At 38.0% G+C, this 17642-nt stretch overlaps 1 protein-coding gene across 1 annotated transcript; it reads right to left on the bottom strand.

Annotated features, from left to right (window-relative positions):
- Positions 1-3766: 3766 nt before the first annotated feature.
- On the bottom strand, positions 3767-16181 carry LOC138349657 (tudor domain-containing protein 7-like). Its single transcript, XM_069324336.1, has 8 exons — positions 16024-16181; positions 11483-11596; positions 10829-10947; positions 9164-9270; positions 8653-8819; positions 6841-6989; positions 6368-6516; positions 3767-5473 (listed from the first exon to the last, which is right to left on the bottom strand). The coding sequence occupies exons 1-8, from the start codon at positions 16120-16122 to the stop codon at positions 5247-5249; spliced, it is 1131 nt and encodes a 376-aa protein (XP_069180437.1). The 5' UTR covers positions 16123-16181; the 3' UTR covers positions 3767-5246.
- Between the last annotated feature and the right edge of the window lie 1461 nt (positions 16182-17642).

Raw genomic sequence — 17642 nt, forward strand, 5'->3', positions numbered from 1 at the left:
ACATCTACTGCAACTTTAGGAACAAACAAACAAGACAAAATCATAAGGCATTCATACCAATTACCTGATTAAAAAAAAAGTTTAATTCTGGGTTGTGTAGTTGGCGATTGTTGATGCAGAAATCCTTGCTTGCAGTTGTCGCCTGATTATATTAGCTGACCTTGGCAGATGTCTTGCTCTGTATTTATTCAGATGCCACTGATGACTGCAACGAGAGAGAGAATGGCAAATACAGATGAGCAGCATCGTCTGCTCCAAGGAATGATATTTTCCTCCTATTTAAATTACATGAAAGCTGGATGCCTGGAGAAAAATTCTACAAATAAAATTTATTATTATTATTCTCATATCCAATATCATCTATAGGTTTAAATATTGGTCTAAATCAAAGCAACTGCAATTTGTAATGATATAACTAAACATGATTATTGAATAAACACAATCATGAAACATTAATACAGATGATAATAGCAACAAAGGACGAGATGTCCCAAGGACTTCAAATTCCACTTAACTTTTAGTGAAAAAATCATAGACAGATCCAGTAGAAGCATCACTGTCCACTAAAATTAATCGGACTTGGAAGTGAGGATCTTGTTGGTTGGAAGTGAGTATCTTGTTGGTTGGCAACCTTCAGTGACAAACTGCCACCTGGTGGTGATCATGGAGGTTGGCACACGTTTCATACCTACATTTGTCAATTGACACATTTTCTGTTTGTCTAGACAGCCATTGGATGTTTTGGGTGACATTCTAAGTGAACTGTTTGCTTTGGTGGAAGTGATTTTAAACCACTATGCTTTTCTCCCCCTATGTGAAAACAGAAGATTTTAGGCCTATGTGCACAGGCAAAAGGTTCTAAAAAATGGCTTTGTGTATTAATTAGTAAGAATATCATCCCAGAGGGCATGCCAATAGTTAAAATCACTCTAAAGGAGCACCGGCTCCAACAATGTGTAAGAGAAGTTTAAGATAGAGAAATCAGAATACATAAAAGGAAGACAAATAAAATAGATGGAATGCCACTTACTCACAGATACAAGTGGCCAGGGAATGCATGTTCAGCTGAAGAAAGGAACCAAATGGAACATCATTCCAGATAAAGACAGCAGTAGAGTTAAGGGTACCAGAAAAAGCTGGAGGGGAGGAGAAAGGAACAACAGTGGAAAAGACAAAGTTGAATGCCAAGCATCGGTTCCTGGTGACACACACACAAAGTGGTGAAACTGCTATGTCAAAAGATGTAGTTCACTAAAATTGGCATAAAAACATGTACTATATATATTACATTGAAGAATAAACATTGTGAAGAAACACTACAGGGAAGAAGAAAAAAAAAGCTAAGAGAAAGGACTATACTAGGGGACATCAGGAAGCAGCAGTTGAGTGGGGCCAAGTAAGGACAAATGGTGGCATGCTCTATATCAAGGTGCATCACCAGGAGGTATGAACAAAGGCGATGGGAACTTTTATAGAGAATCTAGCCAACTCTACCAATGAGATAGGAGGAAATCCATGAACAAGATTGAAGGAGGTAGCCAGAGTGAGGGGTTCAGCCATCTTTCCCTTTGCAGAGGAGAGGAACCAGGGGCCAGATTCACAAAGCAGTTACACAAGCACTTACGAACCTGTACATCTTTTCTCAATCTTTGGCGGCTTTGTTTACAACTATTAAACAGTTAATGAGCTCCGAAGCACCAGGAGGCTGTTTATAACAATAACAACCGTTGATTGGCAAGTTTTCGTGCTTGTAAACTGTTTAATAAATGTAACCAAAGCCGTCAAAGATTGAGGAAAGATGTACACGTTCGTAAGTACTTGCGTAACTGCTTCGTGAATCTGGCCCCAGGTTTATGTTTCTGACAGAGGCGTGGTAGCTCTTGACCCCTACACTACGCCCCTGTTTATACCCATCATCATCCTGGTGCGCAAGAATAAAATAATTATATTTTTGTTTCTAATAATTAAAATGTGTTCCCTGATCATGAAAAAATTCAAAACAAATTATATGTGACTAACTTTGGCGATAGTGAAGCCCAGAAATCTCACGACGACGTCAAGATTCACAAACATCTATGGTGTAATCGCCTCTGTCAGGAGTTGCTGTGAAAGATACTGTTAGATATTCATTTCAATGTTTCGGATTTGTTTTTTTCCTGGCTTTTTGCAGTAATATTATTCAATATGTTATTTCAGAAATTTATATAATAAAATGCATGGTACATCAGAATGCTCAAAAACAGTGTCACTAATATGCACGTAATATTTAATGCCTAGAATAATAAAACATGCGCTTTTGCTGTTTTTGCATTATATATGTATAACTACATTTTTATGCACCATTACGAATCACTAAGCAGGTCTGATGTGTGTAATAAACTTGGAACCAGTTATCAGAGCTCAGCCTAGCTCTGCACATTTTGTACGAAGTTGTAACTGCAAGCATTAAATATACAGTACTGTATTAAATTTTCTTCATATTTCTAATGTCATTACAATTGATTTTTCAAGTGCAATGATGCACTGGGTTGTCAATAATGCTATTTCTATCACAGAACATGTAAAGGGTAAGTACTATATGCAGATATATTTGTGTCACTAATATGCCCACAGTATTATATTTATGAATAATAAAAGTTTTTGATGTTACTTCACTACACACACCTTAAATATAACAATCTGCATGTAACAAACTAAAACATAATCTGCACCATAACAAACCACTAAGCTGACCTAGAATGGTGTCATAACCCACAGGGGTAAAAGAACACGTAACTTATGCTTCAAAGTTCCTCAACCTTATTTCCAACACCTATTGCAGAGGCATGAAGAGGGGACGTATTCCTGAAAGGAACGTTTGGCACCAGTAAGAATTATAGAAGACGTGAGATTCCGACTGTCAAAGATATCAAAGATTGCGAGGGAACCAAGTGAACCTATCGACCTGGATAGGATAACCTTGAACTTTGAGGATGTATTTAATATCTTCATGGCAGTCTTAAGTTCCCTGTCCCCAGCTGCAGTGTGGGGTTGGAGGATGGTGGTGTTGATATTGACATTTAATTGGACATTTTTGGAAACCAGAACTAGGATCTCGTCATTATGAGGCAGGGCGGCTAGATACTCGGCTGCCTCTTAACGTAGCCGGAATTATGCAGTCTGATCTTTCATCATAGTCCCTGGAGCAGGAAAGAATAGTAGCATCATAAATGGTCGATGAGTCACAATAACGTGGCTGAAGTATGTTGACCAGACCACACACTAGAAATTAAAGGGACGACGACGTTTCGGTCCGTCCTGGACCATTCTCAAGTCGATTGTCACAATCGACTTGAGAATGGTCCAGGACGGACCGAAACGTCGTCGTCCCTTCAATTTCTAGTGTGTGGTCTGGTCATCATAAATGGTGCTATCCACTTCTTTTAACAGGAGAGTCCTAGTACATCAAGCATACTCGTACAAAGACCCTAATGAATTAGTGCCTTTAGCTAAAGGAGACCAATGAAAGGTACTGGTAGGCGATGAATCACAATAACGTGACTAAAGTATGTTGACCAATCCACACTAGAAAATGAAGGGACAACGACGTTTCGGTCCGTCCTGGACCATTCTCAAGTCGATTGTGTAACTTAACTTGAAAATGGCCCAGGACGGACCAAAACGTCGTCGTCCCTTCATTTTCTAGTGTGTGGACTGGTCAACAAGGGTACTGGTATTATACGGTGTTGTTATTAAATAAATATTACTGGGAAGAAACAAATTCAACTCATTCCTCATATTTATTCAGAGTACAATATTTCATATTTTTTAACTGAATCCCAGAAAACTGGAGAAAAAAAATATTTTCCAACCACCTCATCATTCATGCAGTGATATAAAATGAATTAGTACTGAGGTAATTTCATTGATATCCATTTCTCGGCTTCCTTAAATAAGGGAAGTCAAAAAATGTTTTTTAAAGCAAAGTTAATAAAACCTGAGAACTAAAAATATATCAAAGGCTTCAATGGCTGTAAGGCAAGATGCGAAAAAAAAAAAGAAGTCGGCATACCTTAAACGTATGCTCTTTTGGAAGCTTTAGATAACAAAATGACATTTGTAATACTTTATATTAACCCATTAAACAGCATATTAATATCATTTCAGACTCACAATGCCTACCTACTGGGTAACAAGGTAGTCCATATGAAGAAAATACTGTATTATTAGACTGTTATTTTGGATTAGTTATTTGGTCGGAAATGACTAGACCAGACTAGTCAAACATGCTTCTCTAAATGGTTAAATAGAATTTAAGTAGATGCATAGGTAATGTAAATTTTCTTTTATACTTTTTTTAGGACTGTTTTTACGATTTTTATGTAGTTTTTTAACTTTGCTACTGTTATTTTTTGTTTTTGTTTTAGTGTCATCTGGCCAGATAACATATCAAGCTCACCAATATACATGACAACAGGTCTACACAGTTTTCTGTATGACAAAAGCAAATGGGTATCCTCCAAACGACTGAATTGGGAGCTCCTAGTTAAGGAGCTAGTCTTGGGTATACACAATGCCCATGTCAAATGCAACACACATTTCATAGAGTACAGCTCTAATGAGAGTTGAACCATGGCTCATCATTTTACTAGAAATTACAAATATTATGCTAAATTATATTTCCTCCTGGGGAAAAAGTTTGACTTTAAATCAACAGCTATCCCATCAAAATTTAACTATTCCTTTGAGAAAGATGTGTTTGTATTATGTAGACAACATTGGCTAAATAGGGGATAACAACACCAGAGTAAATATATATTTCCTCCACTTATTATAGACACTAGAGATTCCCTTAATAGGCACTAATGTAACTAAGGCATGACTCTTACTTCAACAATGTTGGTGCCGCTCCTTTTATACTTTTACCAAACAACATTGGCTTAAAAGATAATGGCAGAAAATGATGACAGTTGTTATACAGCAACTGGAATATATATCGTATATATCATAACTAAATATGACGTAGTAAATGATCTATAAAAAAATATATCAGATTCCTTAATTCACTATATACTTAAGTTACTGAATAAAGCTTTCGGAGTAATCACTTCAGTGTCGTCGACATTATCACATCATGATGATAGCATAAATGAACTTGCAAGCACCATTCCTTTCATATAAATATACTGTATACTATAGGCACAGAAGACTGGCCTTGCAGGTTTACATAGACCACCTCTTCCACGAGACAAACATTCTAAATTATCTTAAAGTTCCTCCTTTTTCACAGCTCGTCTTTCATCTAAAAGGATTTGATGGATGTAGACATCCAGGTTTTTATCTGAAGTATCAATGAGACTTAAGGAAAGTACCATAGATTCATCATTTTCCTTTTCTATATCCTTCAATACTGACACAAACGCACGATATTCTACCAAGTCCTGGAAACGACGAGTGTCTTCAGGACTCCAGTCCACATTGGCAGCAACTATGCCTGATGAGAGGGAGAGAGAGAGAGAGAAAAAAATGACATGAAGCTATATTATCCTATGTACTATTTATATTTTGGTGACTTGCCAAGTCAAAGAAACAAGAAATTTACTATAGCACTAGCAATGAAAATTTTCTCCACTAATTTTTTTATTATACATATATTTGTCACCATTTTGAAACTTAAACTTATTATATAACAAATATTAACACATCACATTTACCTCTTAACAGAATCTATAGGGAGCGAGATCTGACCATTAGGGACAAGCCTGTTGGTACAGTATCTGGTTACCTACTTGATGGGGTTCTGGGAGTTGTTCTACTCCCAAGCCCGGCCCGAGACCAGGCTTTACTTGTGAGATCTTGGTCCACCAGGCTGTTGCTTGGAGCGGCCCGCAGTCCCACATACCCACCACAGCCTGGTTGGTCCAGCACTCTTTGAAGAAAACTATCTAGTTTTCTGTTGAAAATGTCCACTGTTGTTCCAGGAATATTTCTTATGCTCGCTGGGAGAATGTTGAACAACTGTGGACCTCTGATGTTTATACAGTGTTCTCTGATTGTGCCTATGGCACCCCTGCTCTTCACCGGTTCTATTCTGCATTTTCTTCCATATCGTTTACTCCAGTACGTTGTTATTTTACTGTATAAATTTGGGACCTGACCCTCCAGTATTTTCCATGTATATACTGTATATATTATTTGATATTTCTCTCATCTTTTAGGTTATTACATTTTTGTAATAATGAAAGAAATGCACAAAAGAAATGAAAGTTTGTAGCCCATACACACACACTTTCAGATACTGCAAAAAAATATTACTGGCAAATCGTGAAAACAATAAGGTATGTGATGACTAAGACGAACATTATAACATTCTTTAATATTTACTTACCGTGTAATTTTGCCTTGATGGCTTGGCAAGGAAGGCGACGAAACTTAGATGGAAGTAACTGCACTTTATCCTGCGATAAAACAAAGCAATCTCCAAAATCAACAAATAGGCCTGCAACTATTCCTTCTTGAGCCGTAGTTATGTGTGCTCTGCAAATCAAGAATGAATTTAAATTAATTTTATTTAATTACATCATGAATCGAATAGTTTGTTTAGTTCAAATCGTTAAGTGGATCAAACATATACATACATAGTGTATGTACTGTACATGTATTTGACTTTCAAGCCGATACACAAAGATCTCCCTCAATGTGCCTGGAGACAAAATGATGTTAACACCATAAAGTATCCCTGCTAGGTATTCCTAATTAACATTTATATCTTAAATCACCAAAATAAAGCCAGTCATTTATTTAAAACTATTATTACTGTACACTAGGCTGATTTTTAAATGCCAGAAACATAAGTCTTACCTGTACCATGTATCATCAGTGTGCTTTACAGCATAATATTCTCCAACCTCAATATCCACCAAGTCGTCACAATGGATGGGATTATTATAGTATGCTTGAAGTTCGGATGTTAAGGTTGAGAGTGACTTAGTCATTTTCCATGACTGAACCTGAAATATTGAAACAAAATAAAAAGGTGATTCGAGTACCTAGTATTATTAAAATATAAACATTTTTAAGAGAATACTTACTAGAGCAGAAGGTTGTTTACATGTGAGAAACTGATAATACACAAGAAAAGATTTATCCAATAACACATCTTGTGAGAGTTTCAGCATGTGAATTAGATGATTGATGGAAGAGAAAATATCAATCTCAAGAGATTTTGAAAAGTAACTCGTCAGGAGCCACTACTGATGATGCCCTACAGTGGCAGAAGCAAGACCTGCAAATAGGTCAGACTGGTCGTTTGAAGTAGCAGTTCTAGAAGCTCGACTATTGGGTCGTTTGCAGCATGCATCTGCAAACGACCCACATCACATGAAAGGGCAGGAGCGAAGAGGCATGCATTGAGGGACTCTAAAGAACCCCCCAGAAACACCTGTAATACAGAAAGACACCTTTCCCTCCCCCTCAAGTTTGTGGGTACGACAGGAACCACACCAAGCCCCAAGCGAAACTAATGAAAGGACAATATGCAAGCCAGGATAACTCTGGAACCTTGTAACACACCCAATAAGGGAAGTAAGAGCCGAACTCTAAGGAAGCCGGGTCCATAACTGAGGCGTAACCTGGGTTGCGCAGGAGGTACGCACATAGGGCCTTTTGAGCTTCCACTGGGGAAACCCAGGAAGAAGGAAACCTCGAGAAGGATGAAACTGAAGGGCCCAAGACACTCAAATGAATCCTGGGAGGGAATCGCACCCAATTGAAACTCATACAAGGAGCGGGATAAAAAAAACTCCTTCCCTTGCAACACAAGACCCTTCACAGAAGGCACCAAGGTCCACAAAAGATCAAACGGGATCCAAGAGCCCCAGTCGGACTCCTTCCAAGCCCCGAGGCAGAGCCATCATTCATGCCCACTGCCCGAGATAGAAAAACGAAGTCCAAAGAAGAGGCTTCAAAAGAAGGGGCCTGCTGGAAAGACCCAGAAGCCCTGGCACAAGAGGCTCAATTGCCTCTGCACCCAAGAAAGAAGGGGGCAAACCCCCAGATCAGTCCAAGCCACAACCCAAGCTAAACCCTGCCCCGACTCCGAAACCCACAGACGTTTCGGAGTTGGAAACTGAGTTGGGAGAAGGATGAATCATGCTCACCAGAGAAGGAAGGAGGCAGTGTGGACGGAACCATGGTTGAATTAACCAACGCCAAGTGAGGGCAAATCTGGGGCATCTAATATGGGCACACAACTTAAGACTACTACATGGGCTTCCTGGTCATTTTTGTCCACTATTGTGGACAAAACATAGCAAAATTACATTGCTTATTAGAACTTTGTAAATAAAGAGAATTAGATCTATGTGGGAGGGTCATGTTACTGCTACTTGGGGCAGTGTGGGTTGCTGCATGACACTGGTGGGTCATGTAGACATTTTGTTTGGGTGGATGAGTGATCGTATACTGGGCATTTGTATAATGGGGACTTCCTATACACAACAGCTGCACACACACACACATAAGCATTATATGACAAACAGTGCTGGGAAGACGGGACACCACGAGTGTAGTTCTCAACCCTTAATTACACTTACATAATTACACTTGGGTAATTACATAAAACACGTGTGCGTGCACATACACACACACAAAGCACAAAATAATGCTACTCACAGCAAAGTTAGAAGGACTAGCAGCAAATGTGACAAAGACATCAAAGAACTGTCCCACAGCTGGAATTTCTTGGGGGACTAGATTCTCTAGTCTTGAGCTTCTTGAGAGACGAGGAGATTCTGGCAAAGAATCATGCTGGCTACCTATGGAAGACGGGCCGGAGGTACCTATGAAGAACAAAATATATTTATTCTCTGACACCATGTCTATCTGTATTGCATGCATCTTAGTCTTGTAATCTCTTCACCTATTTCTGTCCCCCAATTCCTTAATCAATTACAGTACTGTCAACCTATGCAAATAAGTCTCAACCTCAATAAATCTTTCCTAATCAAAATCATTAGGCTCAAGTTCACTGGCTACTATCACAGGTTTTCAATCCTATATATTGTATATTAGCAGCACAAGATACATTAAATTATGCTATCTATAAGTAAGGTATTTAGGAGTTTGCAATACAAATGTACCAAGCATAAACAGATGATTCAGACAGACATACAGTACCACTTACCATAACTACTGGACGACTGACTGGTGACGGAAGACCGACGGCAGGAGGTCCTTGAACTGGAGAAGACTTCCTTTTCAACACTATTGTTGTTCCTGTCACCTTCACTACTGCCAAAAGAAAACTATAATATGAGCACATAACACCATAAGCATTTACTATTACAGTATAATCTAATGCAACAAAACAAGGACTGATATTTATATAAAGTGTATAAATATCTAATCCAATGTCACATTGCCAGTAGTTTCATCTATTATGTTACGTGGTAATTTGATCCATAAAAAAATCAAGAACCAAATTTCCAAACCAGTACTGTACTTACCCATGCCTTGCCCAAATCTAAACTTACATAATTATTATTTTTAACTCTGGTACCAAATAAAGCACTACATTAGCTTATATAGTGTAGACATTTATTAAGCAACTCCAGATAAAATTATAGAACAATTAGATTTACCATTTACTTTCCTATCATTAAATAGGTTTCAAAAGTCTATATCAGGAAATAAATTGTATAATAGAAAACTTAGCTGACAAATACAGCATTTTTATGATGTTTATTGCTAGTGAACAATGGTCGAGTTGGGATGGAGACAGGAACCGGGTTGAAACCAAAGCAAAACACCTGAGAGGTGAAAGTAACCATGAACCCAACAGGAGGAATAGCTAATGGGGGTAAAATAATTTGCATATGGCAACCCCCAAACTGTACCCAACAGTCGAGGGTCAGTCCCTAAAATGTTCATCGGCAACAAAATTTGGGAGGTGAAGCGAAGGCGAAAGCCACTGTAAGGACACCAGACACTGTGGAAGAAAACTAGTAGCCATCTTTACATGGGTAAGGGAGGCAAGCCTGTGTCTTGGAAAACAAAACAAAAATTACATCCATGAAATCCTTGCCAAAGCAAAATTTTTGTTTACAAACTAGGACTGCACCAACCACACAGGATAAGCAACTGGCCAGCAAACTACCAACACAGTTGAGTTGTAGCCAATATATAATGTCCAAGACTGGAATGTATTTCTCAGTTAATTAAACAAACTATACCCAGCACAAACACCTAAGTCCTAATACACAATATCTATGAATCATGAACGTAGTGGGGAACCAAAGAGGAGAACTCACTACTGAGGTGCACACTTGTTATGTACAGATGATAACCCTAGTTATCAGTAATGTAGGTGAAAAAACTTTCAGGTCTGTAGAAAGCATCTGACTATATTTTAGGCTTTGCTGGAGGAGGTGGTTGAGTAAGCTTAATGCTTTCTTAACTTGTTCGCGTTTTGCTGGGCAATTAAATTTTGCCAAACATTACCTTGAAGGAGGATCGAGTTTTGGTGCCCCCCCCCCCCCCTCTCGGTACTTCTGTGCGCGCTACACGTTGGTAGTGGCTTTATCTCCGATTCCCACCCCTCTGATGGGGAAACAGTTCGAAAATAACCTAGACAATGAAATAAGCTAAAGGGGAAACTATCGAGAGCGTTAAAAAGAAAAAAAGTCGCCTAGACTCCACAATTTCATGAAGCATTCAAGTTATGTCTATTGGAAAATCCTCTAGGAAGAAAAACATGACAAAAGGCATAAGATATCCAAACTGGGAATACCTAATGAATGTGCCTGCCTCACCAAGCTCATACAACTGAGAGATTGATAGAGAAACATACCTAAAGAGACTAGAGTCCATACTTAAAGTAGCATTGATAGAGACAAGCTCATTCTGAGGTTGAATCCTCTTGAACAGCTCAACTGAGGGTGGGTCACCACTTGTTCCATCACCTTGCACCTGAAAAGATATACATTCTTGAGGTTATCTTGAGATGATTTCGGGGCATTAGTGTCTCCCCAAAATGCTACGCGTACTAGTGGCTGTACAAGAATGTAACAACTCTTGTATATATATAAATAAAAAAAGAATGCAATTCCCAGGTTGTGGCCCCATTGATACTGCCACCATTGCTCCCATTGCTGACTGTTGTCACATCACCAGCTACCCCATGCAATGGTGATTAACTGTCCAAACCAGATGTCCTCAAGATAAAATACCAGAGTAGACTTCATAGGTGACATTATGTTGCCAGCATTTTATGCTCTTCACTACCAGAAGTGATTAACAAATCTGGTCTATATGGTCATCAGCTGACTTTCTCATCTCTTTGTAAGTGCTGTTAGGCTTAAATCTTAAATCTCCACTGTAAGCAAACAAAGGAATCCATTAATGTAGCAAAGTGACATTTAAAAAAGCCAAGATGAGAAGGCAAGTAGTATCATCACACAATACAGGAATATGATTCAGACAAATACAGCTAAATTTAATTTACCTTGAGGAGTAGAGGAGTGTTTTCTGCCAATAATTCTTGAAGGCGCTGGCAGGTTCGAGGCGTCCAATGAAGTCCTGGGTTTGGTGGAACATTGTGTAGGCGACACTGCAAAGCCTAAGCAATAAAGAAGGCATTACAGTATGTGTTAACATTGAAACACTATTTATGTAGTGTCAAGTATTCCTTCTTGAGATACCTAGTAATTAAATGTAATATCTGGGCCTGAATCAATACACTGATTTCTAGTCAAGAGGTTATTTAATTCAAAACTCTCCCCACTACATGTAATAAAACTTTGGTCTTACATGTAAATAAACTATATTTTAATGGAAACATTATTGCATAATACAATACTGATAATATATCTACCTCTTGGTAGATGGGAACTATTTTAGAATATAGTTTCAGGGAGGCCACAAGGGGCTCACCACAGAAAAGTGAAATTTGACTTTGCTGCCCTGCACCTCCACCCACCACAGAGCCCAACAAAAGAAGACAAGCATATGGGCAAGCAACCTCGAGGGTAACTGGAACAGCATATGTGGGGTCACCATTTAAGGGTCTGAGTGGTGAACCAGACCCAATTAATGGTACGTATTCTAAAGACATAGGGATACCAATCCCTGGTTGATAGGGGTTCTGGGAGTTCTTCTACTCCAAGCCCGGCCCGAGGCCAGGTTTGACTTGTGAGAGTTTGGTCCACCAGGCTGTTGCTTGGAGCGGCCCGCAGACCCACATACCCACCACAGCCCGGAACGTCTTAGAAAACAGTCTAGTTTTCTCTTTAATATGTCCACGGTTGTTCCGGCTCTATGTTCCCTCAATGCCTACTTGATCCAATGTCTAACTAGACAAGCCGATTGATTCAAGTGGGCCACAGAACCTCTCATTTTACCCATCCCCCACCGAAGAAGCATGGTAGGGGACATTGTTGAGCAGCTGCTCAACAAGACCCTAAGGGAATGCAGGGATCTCCATGCATGGGGAACACACAATGCAATTTGCTTGTAGTGCCACCATAGCAGGTAGGAGAGGGGAGCAGAAGCCACTCCCACTTACCCACAGGCAGTGCAAAAGAAACTACACCATTATTTGATTATGTACATTATTCCACCGAGGGGCATCTTTATGGACAGGAGACTGGCAAACAACCCGAGGCCCAGAAGTGTATAGGCACCGACAAGGTAAGCCCAAAGTTCAAAGTTATCTCGACTTATTTATCTACAACCTAGGTGGCTGAAAATCTTTACATTTGTGTTGAACATAATTTAATAACCTTATAATTAAATCTTAGAACACAATACCTTCAATGTAGTTCCTTGGTATATTCTTATTTATAAAAGCTTTCTGTAATTTCATTATTCTATTGATTGATAGCCACCTTAAACTACATTGATTAAAAACTTACCAGGAACTCTCTTGGCAAATGTTTAGATAAAAAGGCCAAAGTTTACTCGACAGAATTCATGTGAAAAATAAGCATGAAATGATACATTATGTACTGGGAGAAATACATAGGCAAAAAAGAGAAATTTAAGTTTGCTGAGCAAATATTTTTTTAGAAGAGAAACTTTTTACTACAAAATCAGTGTAGCAAATTTAAACAAAAAATACTAAAATAATGAATCTCATTAACTCAACTGTTAGAATATTTTACAACTATTTACATACCCGTAAGCTTAATACTTTGTTCTTTCTGGAATGACCTCGGGCAAAACCCTCTTTAGACATGTTTAAATTCCTTCAAAAGTCTTAAAAACTTGGAGCAATTAAAATAATCAAAGAATTGTATGTACTGGTTTGGCTATTATACAAGTGCAAACGTTACCACTCAAAATGATACAAATGAATAAATGAAAACAAAAAATGAACAGAAGAGTAAACAAATAAATGAAAATGGGAAAAAATGGATTAAGAGCATTCAGTGAACTGGGCTGTGAATAGTAAATAAAATGTAGGAAACTACTTAGTTTTGCAGTAGAGTACTGTGAGTAACCAAAGGAAGACACCACCAGAGGAAACTAATGCCTTTACCATTCTCAACATCATTACACACTTCTAAACTAAAACCAACAAATAAACCATGAAGAATAGTAATGTTTTATAAATTAAATGATCATTTAATAGATGGGAGATAAATGAAGTATATAATAAGAATAATATGATAAGAATTTTGGACATAATGCAAATTGAAATATATTTGCATTAATGAGAATTTCATATTAATGAATCTAGACAAAAATATATGAAATGCTTAGTTTCCCTCATGACAGTACACGAGTAATTTAATTTGCAAAACCAATGCAAATACCAGCACAAAAGGAAATGGTGTCATGAAAAAACTACAGTAACTATAACTTGTGGAAAATCAATTGTATCGTAACATAAGGTGGGCATAGAAAAAAGGGCGAGAGTGAGTGTGTGTAAGTATTTACCTATTTGTGCCTGGGGGAAATGAGCTGCTATTTTTCTTTAAGCTCTTGGACCCTGCCTTTCCAATCTCCAGTTCTCTAATGTAATGACTCCTAACCTATTTTCTTTTGTTATACTTATTAAGCTTATTATTGGAAATCTCCTGGATGCAACCCAGAATGGCTATCTAACTCCTAGATATCTATTTACTGCTAGGTGAACAAAGGCATCGGATGAAATAAAATGATGCCTAAAACACCTCTGTCCTACCACAGGGATTAAACCCCACAATCCTCTGTTGTGAGCTGACAATGTAGTGTGGGTGAATATGTATCTGTGTGTGTGTGTGGGGATGAGGTATACATGATACACGAGAATAAATATATGTACACATGCACAAAACACATATCCTAAAAAAAATACTATCACATTGTTTCACAATTAATTACCCGTACATTAAAATGAACAAATCCACAAGGGCCGTGACGAGGATCCTCGTCACGGCCCTTGTGGATTTGTTCATTTGATGCATCACGTTAGTGTGATTTCTGTGTGTAGTGTACCCCTACATTCTCAAGCATGCTCTACTGAACACACGACACATTACATTATCACGCTACCTTACAGCAAACCCTGTACATCCTCACAGCATAACCTGCTTACTAAATACAGTACTGTACTGTACTTTCTACATGCCACATTAATAATGTTACTGAAAATATATTTTGCTTTATGGCTAAAATGACTTGTTTAATGCCACATGGTTACATGACTGGATGCAACAAAAGAATCCAGTCATGTTTCATTGTGCTATACTTAAAAGCTTTAAAAGGTAATAAAACAAGACGTGCAGTTGCATGATGTCTTAAATTTTGCAATAAAATTTAACTAACATCTCACCACTACATTAATAAAACCAGGAATAATATACCAATCCATAAAAGTTTAGGTACAGTATATATATGCAACAATCCAGGGTACAGTTAATGAAACGTCATGCATAACTCATTCATTAGAAAGAAGTGCTGAATGTACTCAGTAGCTCCACACTGCACTGTCTTTGAGCACCACAGAAACATCTCCGAAACTACCACATCTCTGAACTTTTCAGACTTACCTGAAGGCCTGAATCTGGAGGGTTTTCAAGGAGGTAAGGGAAGCATAGGGATCAGAAATCAACCAAAAATTTAGTCAAACTGCCAAAAATGTACAAGGAAAGCAAAACTACAAATCTTTATTAAGAGAAAAGATGGAATAGGGAAACAGTTAACTTAATGTGCGTCACTAGATAACAGAGCTTGGGGTCACCAATGGGTCCATCAATGGGTCTGCATTAATATGCAGACCCAGATTCTCAGAGAAGCTGGGTAAAAAGACAGATACAGAGAGCTACAGAGTCTACCCACAAAATAATTTTTGTTTTGATCAAATTCAACAACGGTTTACCGAGGTGACCATTGGGGCAAGAAGATCGGAAACCCAGGGTTTAAGGAATGAGGAACTGGAAAGCCCTAAAGAGCCAAACAGGTCCAGTGAGCAAGGGAATATCAAACGTGTAATGAGCAGCCACCAAGCTGCACTAGAGTACTAGAGTTTGACATTCAGCCAAATCTCCACTTCCCTTTGTTTACAGCTTTCTCTTCAATCAGGATTCATAGTTTGTTTTGTTTGGTCTGTACTTTCTGGACAGTTTTACAAAGTTTTGGGGGGATCTCAGATCCTGATGTTCAGTAGGCTTGCACAAGTCCAGAGGCCTGATAGTTTTGTAGATGCCTTTGTGGTACCAGAGCCAATGCACCAGGGTACTATTGGAGGCCAGCCCAAAAATAACAGGGTCTAAACCAACACTCAGACAAGAGAAAATTAACAATTAGCACAACATTTCACAATACAATATACTTTACCCTAATCAATACCTCAATTCTAAGAAAATCCTAAAGATGTGCAGCTAACATGAACGCAATACTCTACCATCCCTGGGATTAAAATTAAACAAAAATATAACTAATGGAACTACTTTATATACAAAATCTAGTAAGTGCAGCTTAAATAATCTAATATAAATACTTTCTCCTGAACTTCAGTGGTAAATGATTGTAAATAACCATAAACCTCAATGACTTGATTACCTGGTATGGGATATTTAATAGCTCATCATACTCATTGTCCAGCTCCTTAATCTTGCTGAGCTGCAGACGATCTGTGTTACCAAAGTCCACAAACCACATCTGAACCTGTTAGTCAAGTTATGGGGGTTAGTGTCATGAGCACAGGCAGCCACACCACTGAAGGTCAGTATATTGTGAGATTTGTCACTGGGATACTTTTGTTGTACGAAACAGCCATGATATCCATGTATCTATATACATTCCTTCATGTATGCTTTTAAGATTATATTTACAAGTTTGAACACATGCAAAATATAATGAAGTATATAAATATAGCCCTACATGCAGGCGATGAGTCACAATAATGTGGATAAAGTTATGTTGACCAGACCACACACTAGAAGGTGTAGGGACGACGACGTTTCGGTCTGTGGTCCAGGACGGACCGAAACGTCATCGTTCCTTCACCTTCTAGTTTGTGGTCTGGTCAACATAGGCCTACACGTAAACTGTGTGCATGATCATTCCATCCAACAGCTGATAATAGTTCAAACAATCTTTGAATTAGTGAAGCAATAATAATTTTCCTAATACTATATATACGACTCATTCAACTATTTTATTCAGGCATTCAAAATACAAATATGTATATATATATATCCCAGTCACAAAGGAAGACACAACTACTGTAATTCAAACCAACCAGGCATGTATGTAAGAACATATACAAAAACATTTTCAACATTCCACAAATGCCAGATACATGCACAGGTTTTCAAAAAAGCCAATATTCAAGTTTAGGTAAATTTACAAGGCAATACAAACACACAATCCTAGTTTTGCTGTATACCACCAACAATCAGTCTACAGAAAGAATGTACATTTTAAGTTAATGCTGAATTCATCGCAATCCAAATTAGCACTATGTCGTAAACCAGTTAGGCGAGAAATGTGCTAATTAGAGCAATCTGTAAAATAATTAAGGAATAATGTAATTTTGGAAACATGTAAAAGGTCTATTGTTTCTGTAGAGCAAAGTAAACACTGACAAATTATTCATCAAAACGTCATCAATTTGCACTGCATTGCCTTAGAAAACAATGCACTTAAGTTTTGCATATCCAGGACTCCCATTTCCTGTGCAGACATGAGAGAACTGAAACATTAAGACCATATTCAACCTACTGATGATAATATCAATAATAATGACAATAATAATAATGACAATAATAATATTGACAATAATAATAATGACAATAATAATAATAATAATATATAATAATAATAATAATAATAATAATAATAATAATAATAATAATAATAATAAATTCCAGCATTAAATATAATGAAATGCCTCTTTCTGGTAGGTCCCCTCGGTGGTTCTCCGAGCAAGTCATGATGCCTAAAGAGTGTCATTAGCACCTGCCGGAGATCAAAAGCAGAATTTGGTTAACTCTTTATTGGCAAAGGAAGTCTGGTAATACTAGATCAACCCAAGCCAATAGGAAAAGCTGCCAGAAAGGTAGGGTGCCCAAAAACGAGCATCTGCATGTTGACCCATTCCAGCTATTAGTTACTGGTAGTTACACTTTCCAAACACCAGACGGTAGCTCCGGACTCCAAACTCCTAGCCATCTGTT

This window comes from Procambarus clarkii, chromosome 14 (genome assembly GCF_040958095.1).
Source record: "Procambarus clarkii isolate CNS0578487 chromosome 14, FALCON_Pclarkii_2.0, whole genome shotgun sequence".
Lineage (NCBI taxonomy): Eukaryota > Metazoa > Arthropoda > Malacostraca > Decapoda > Cambaridae > Procambarus > Procambarus clarkii.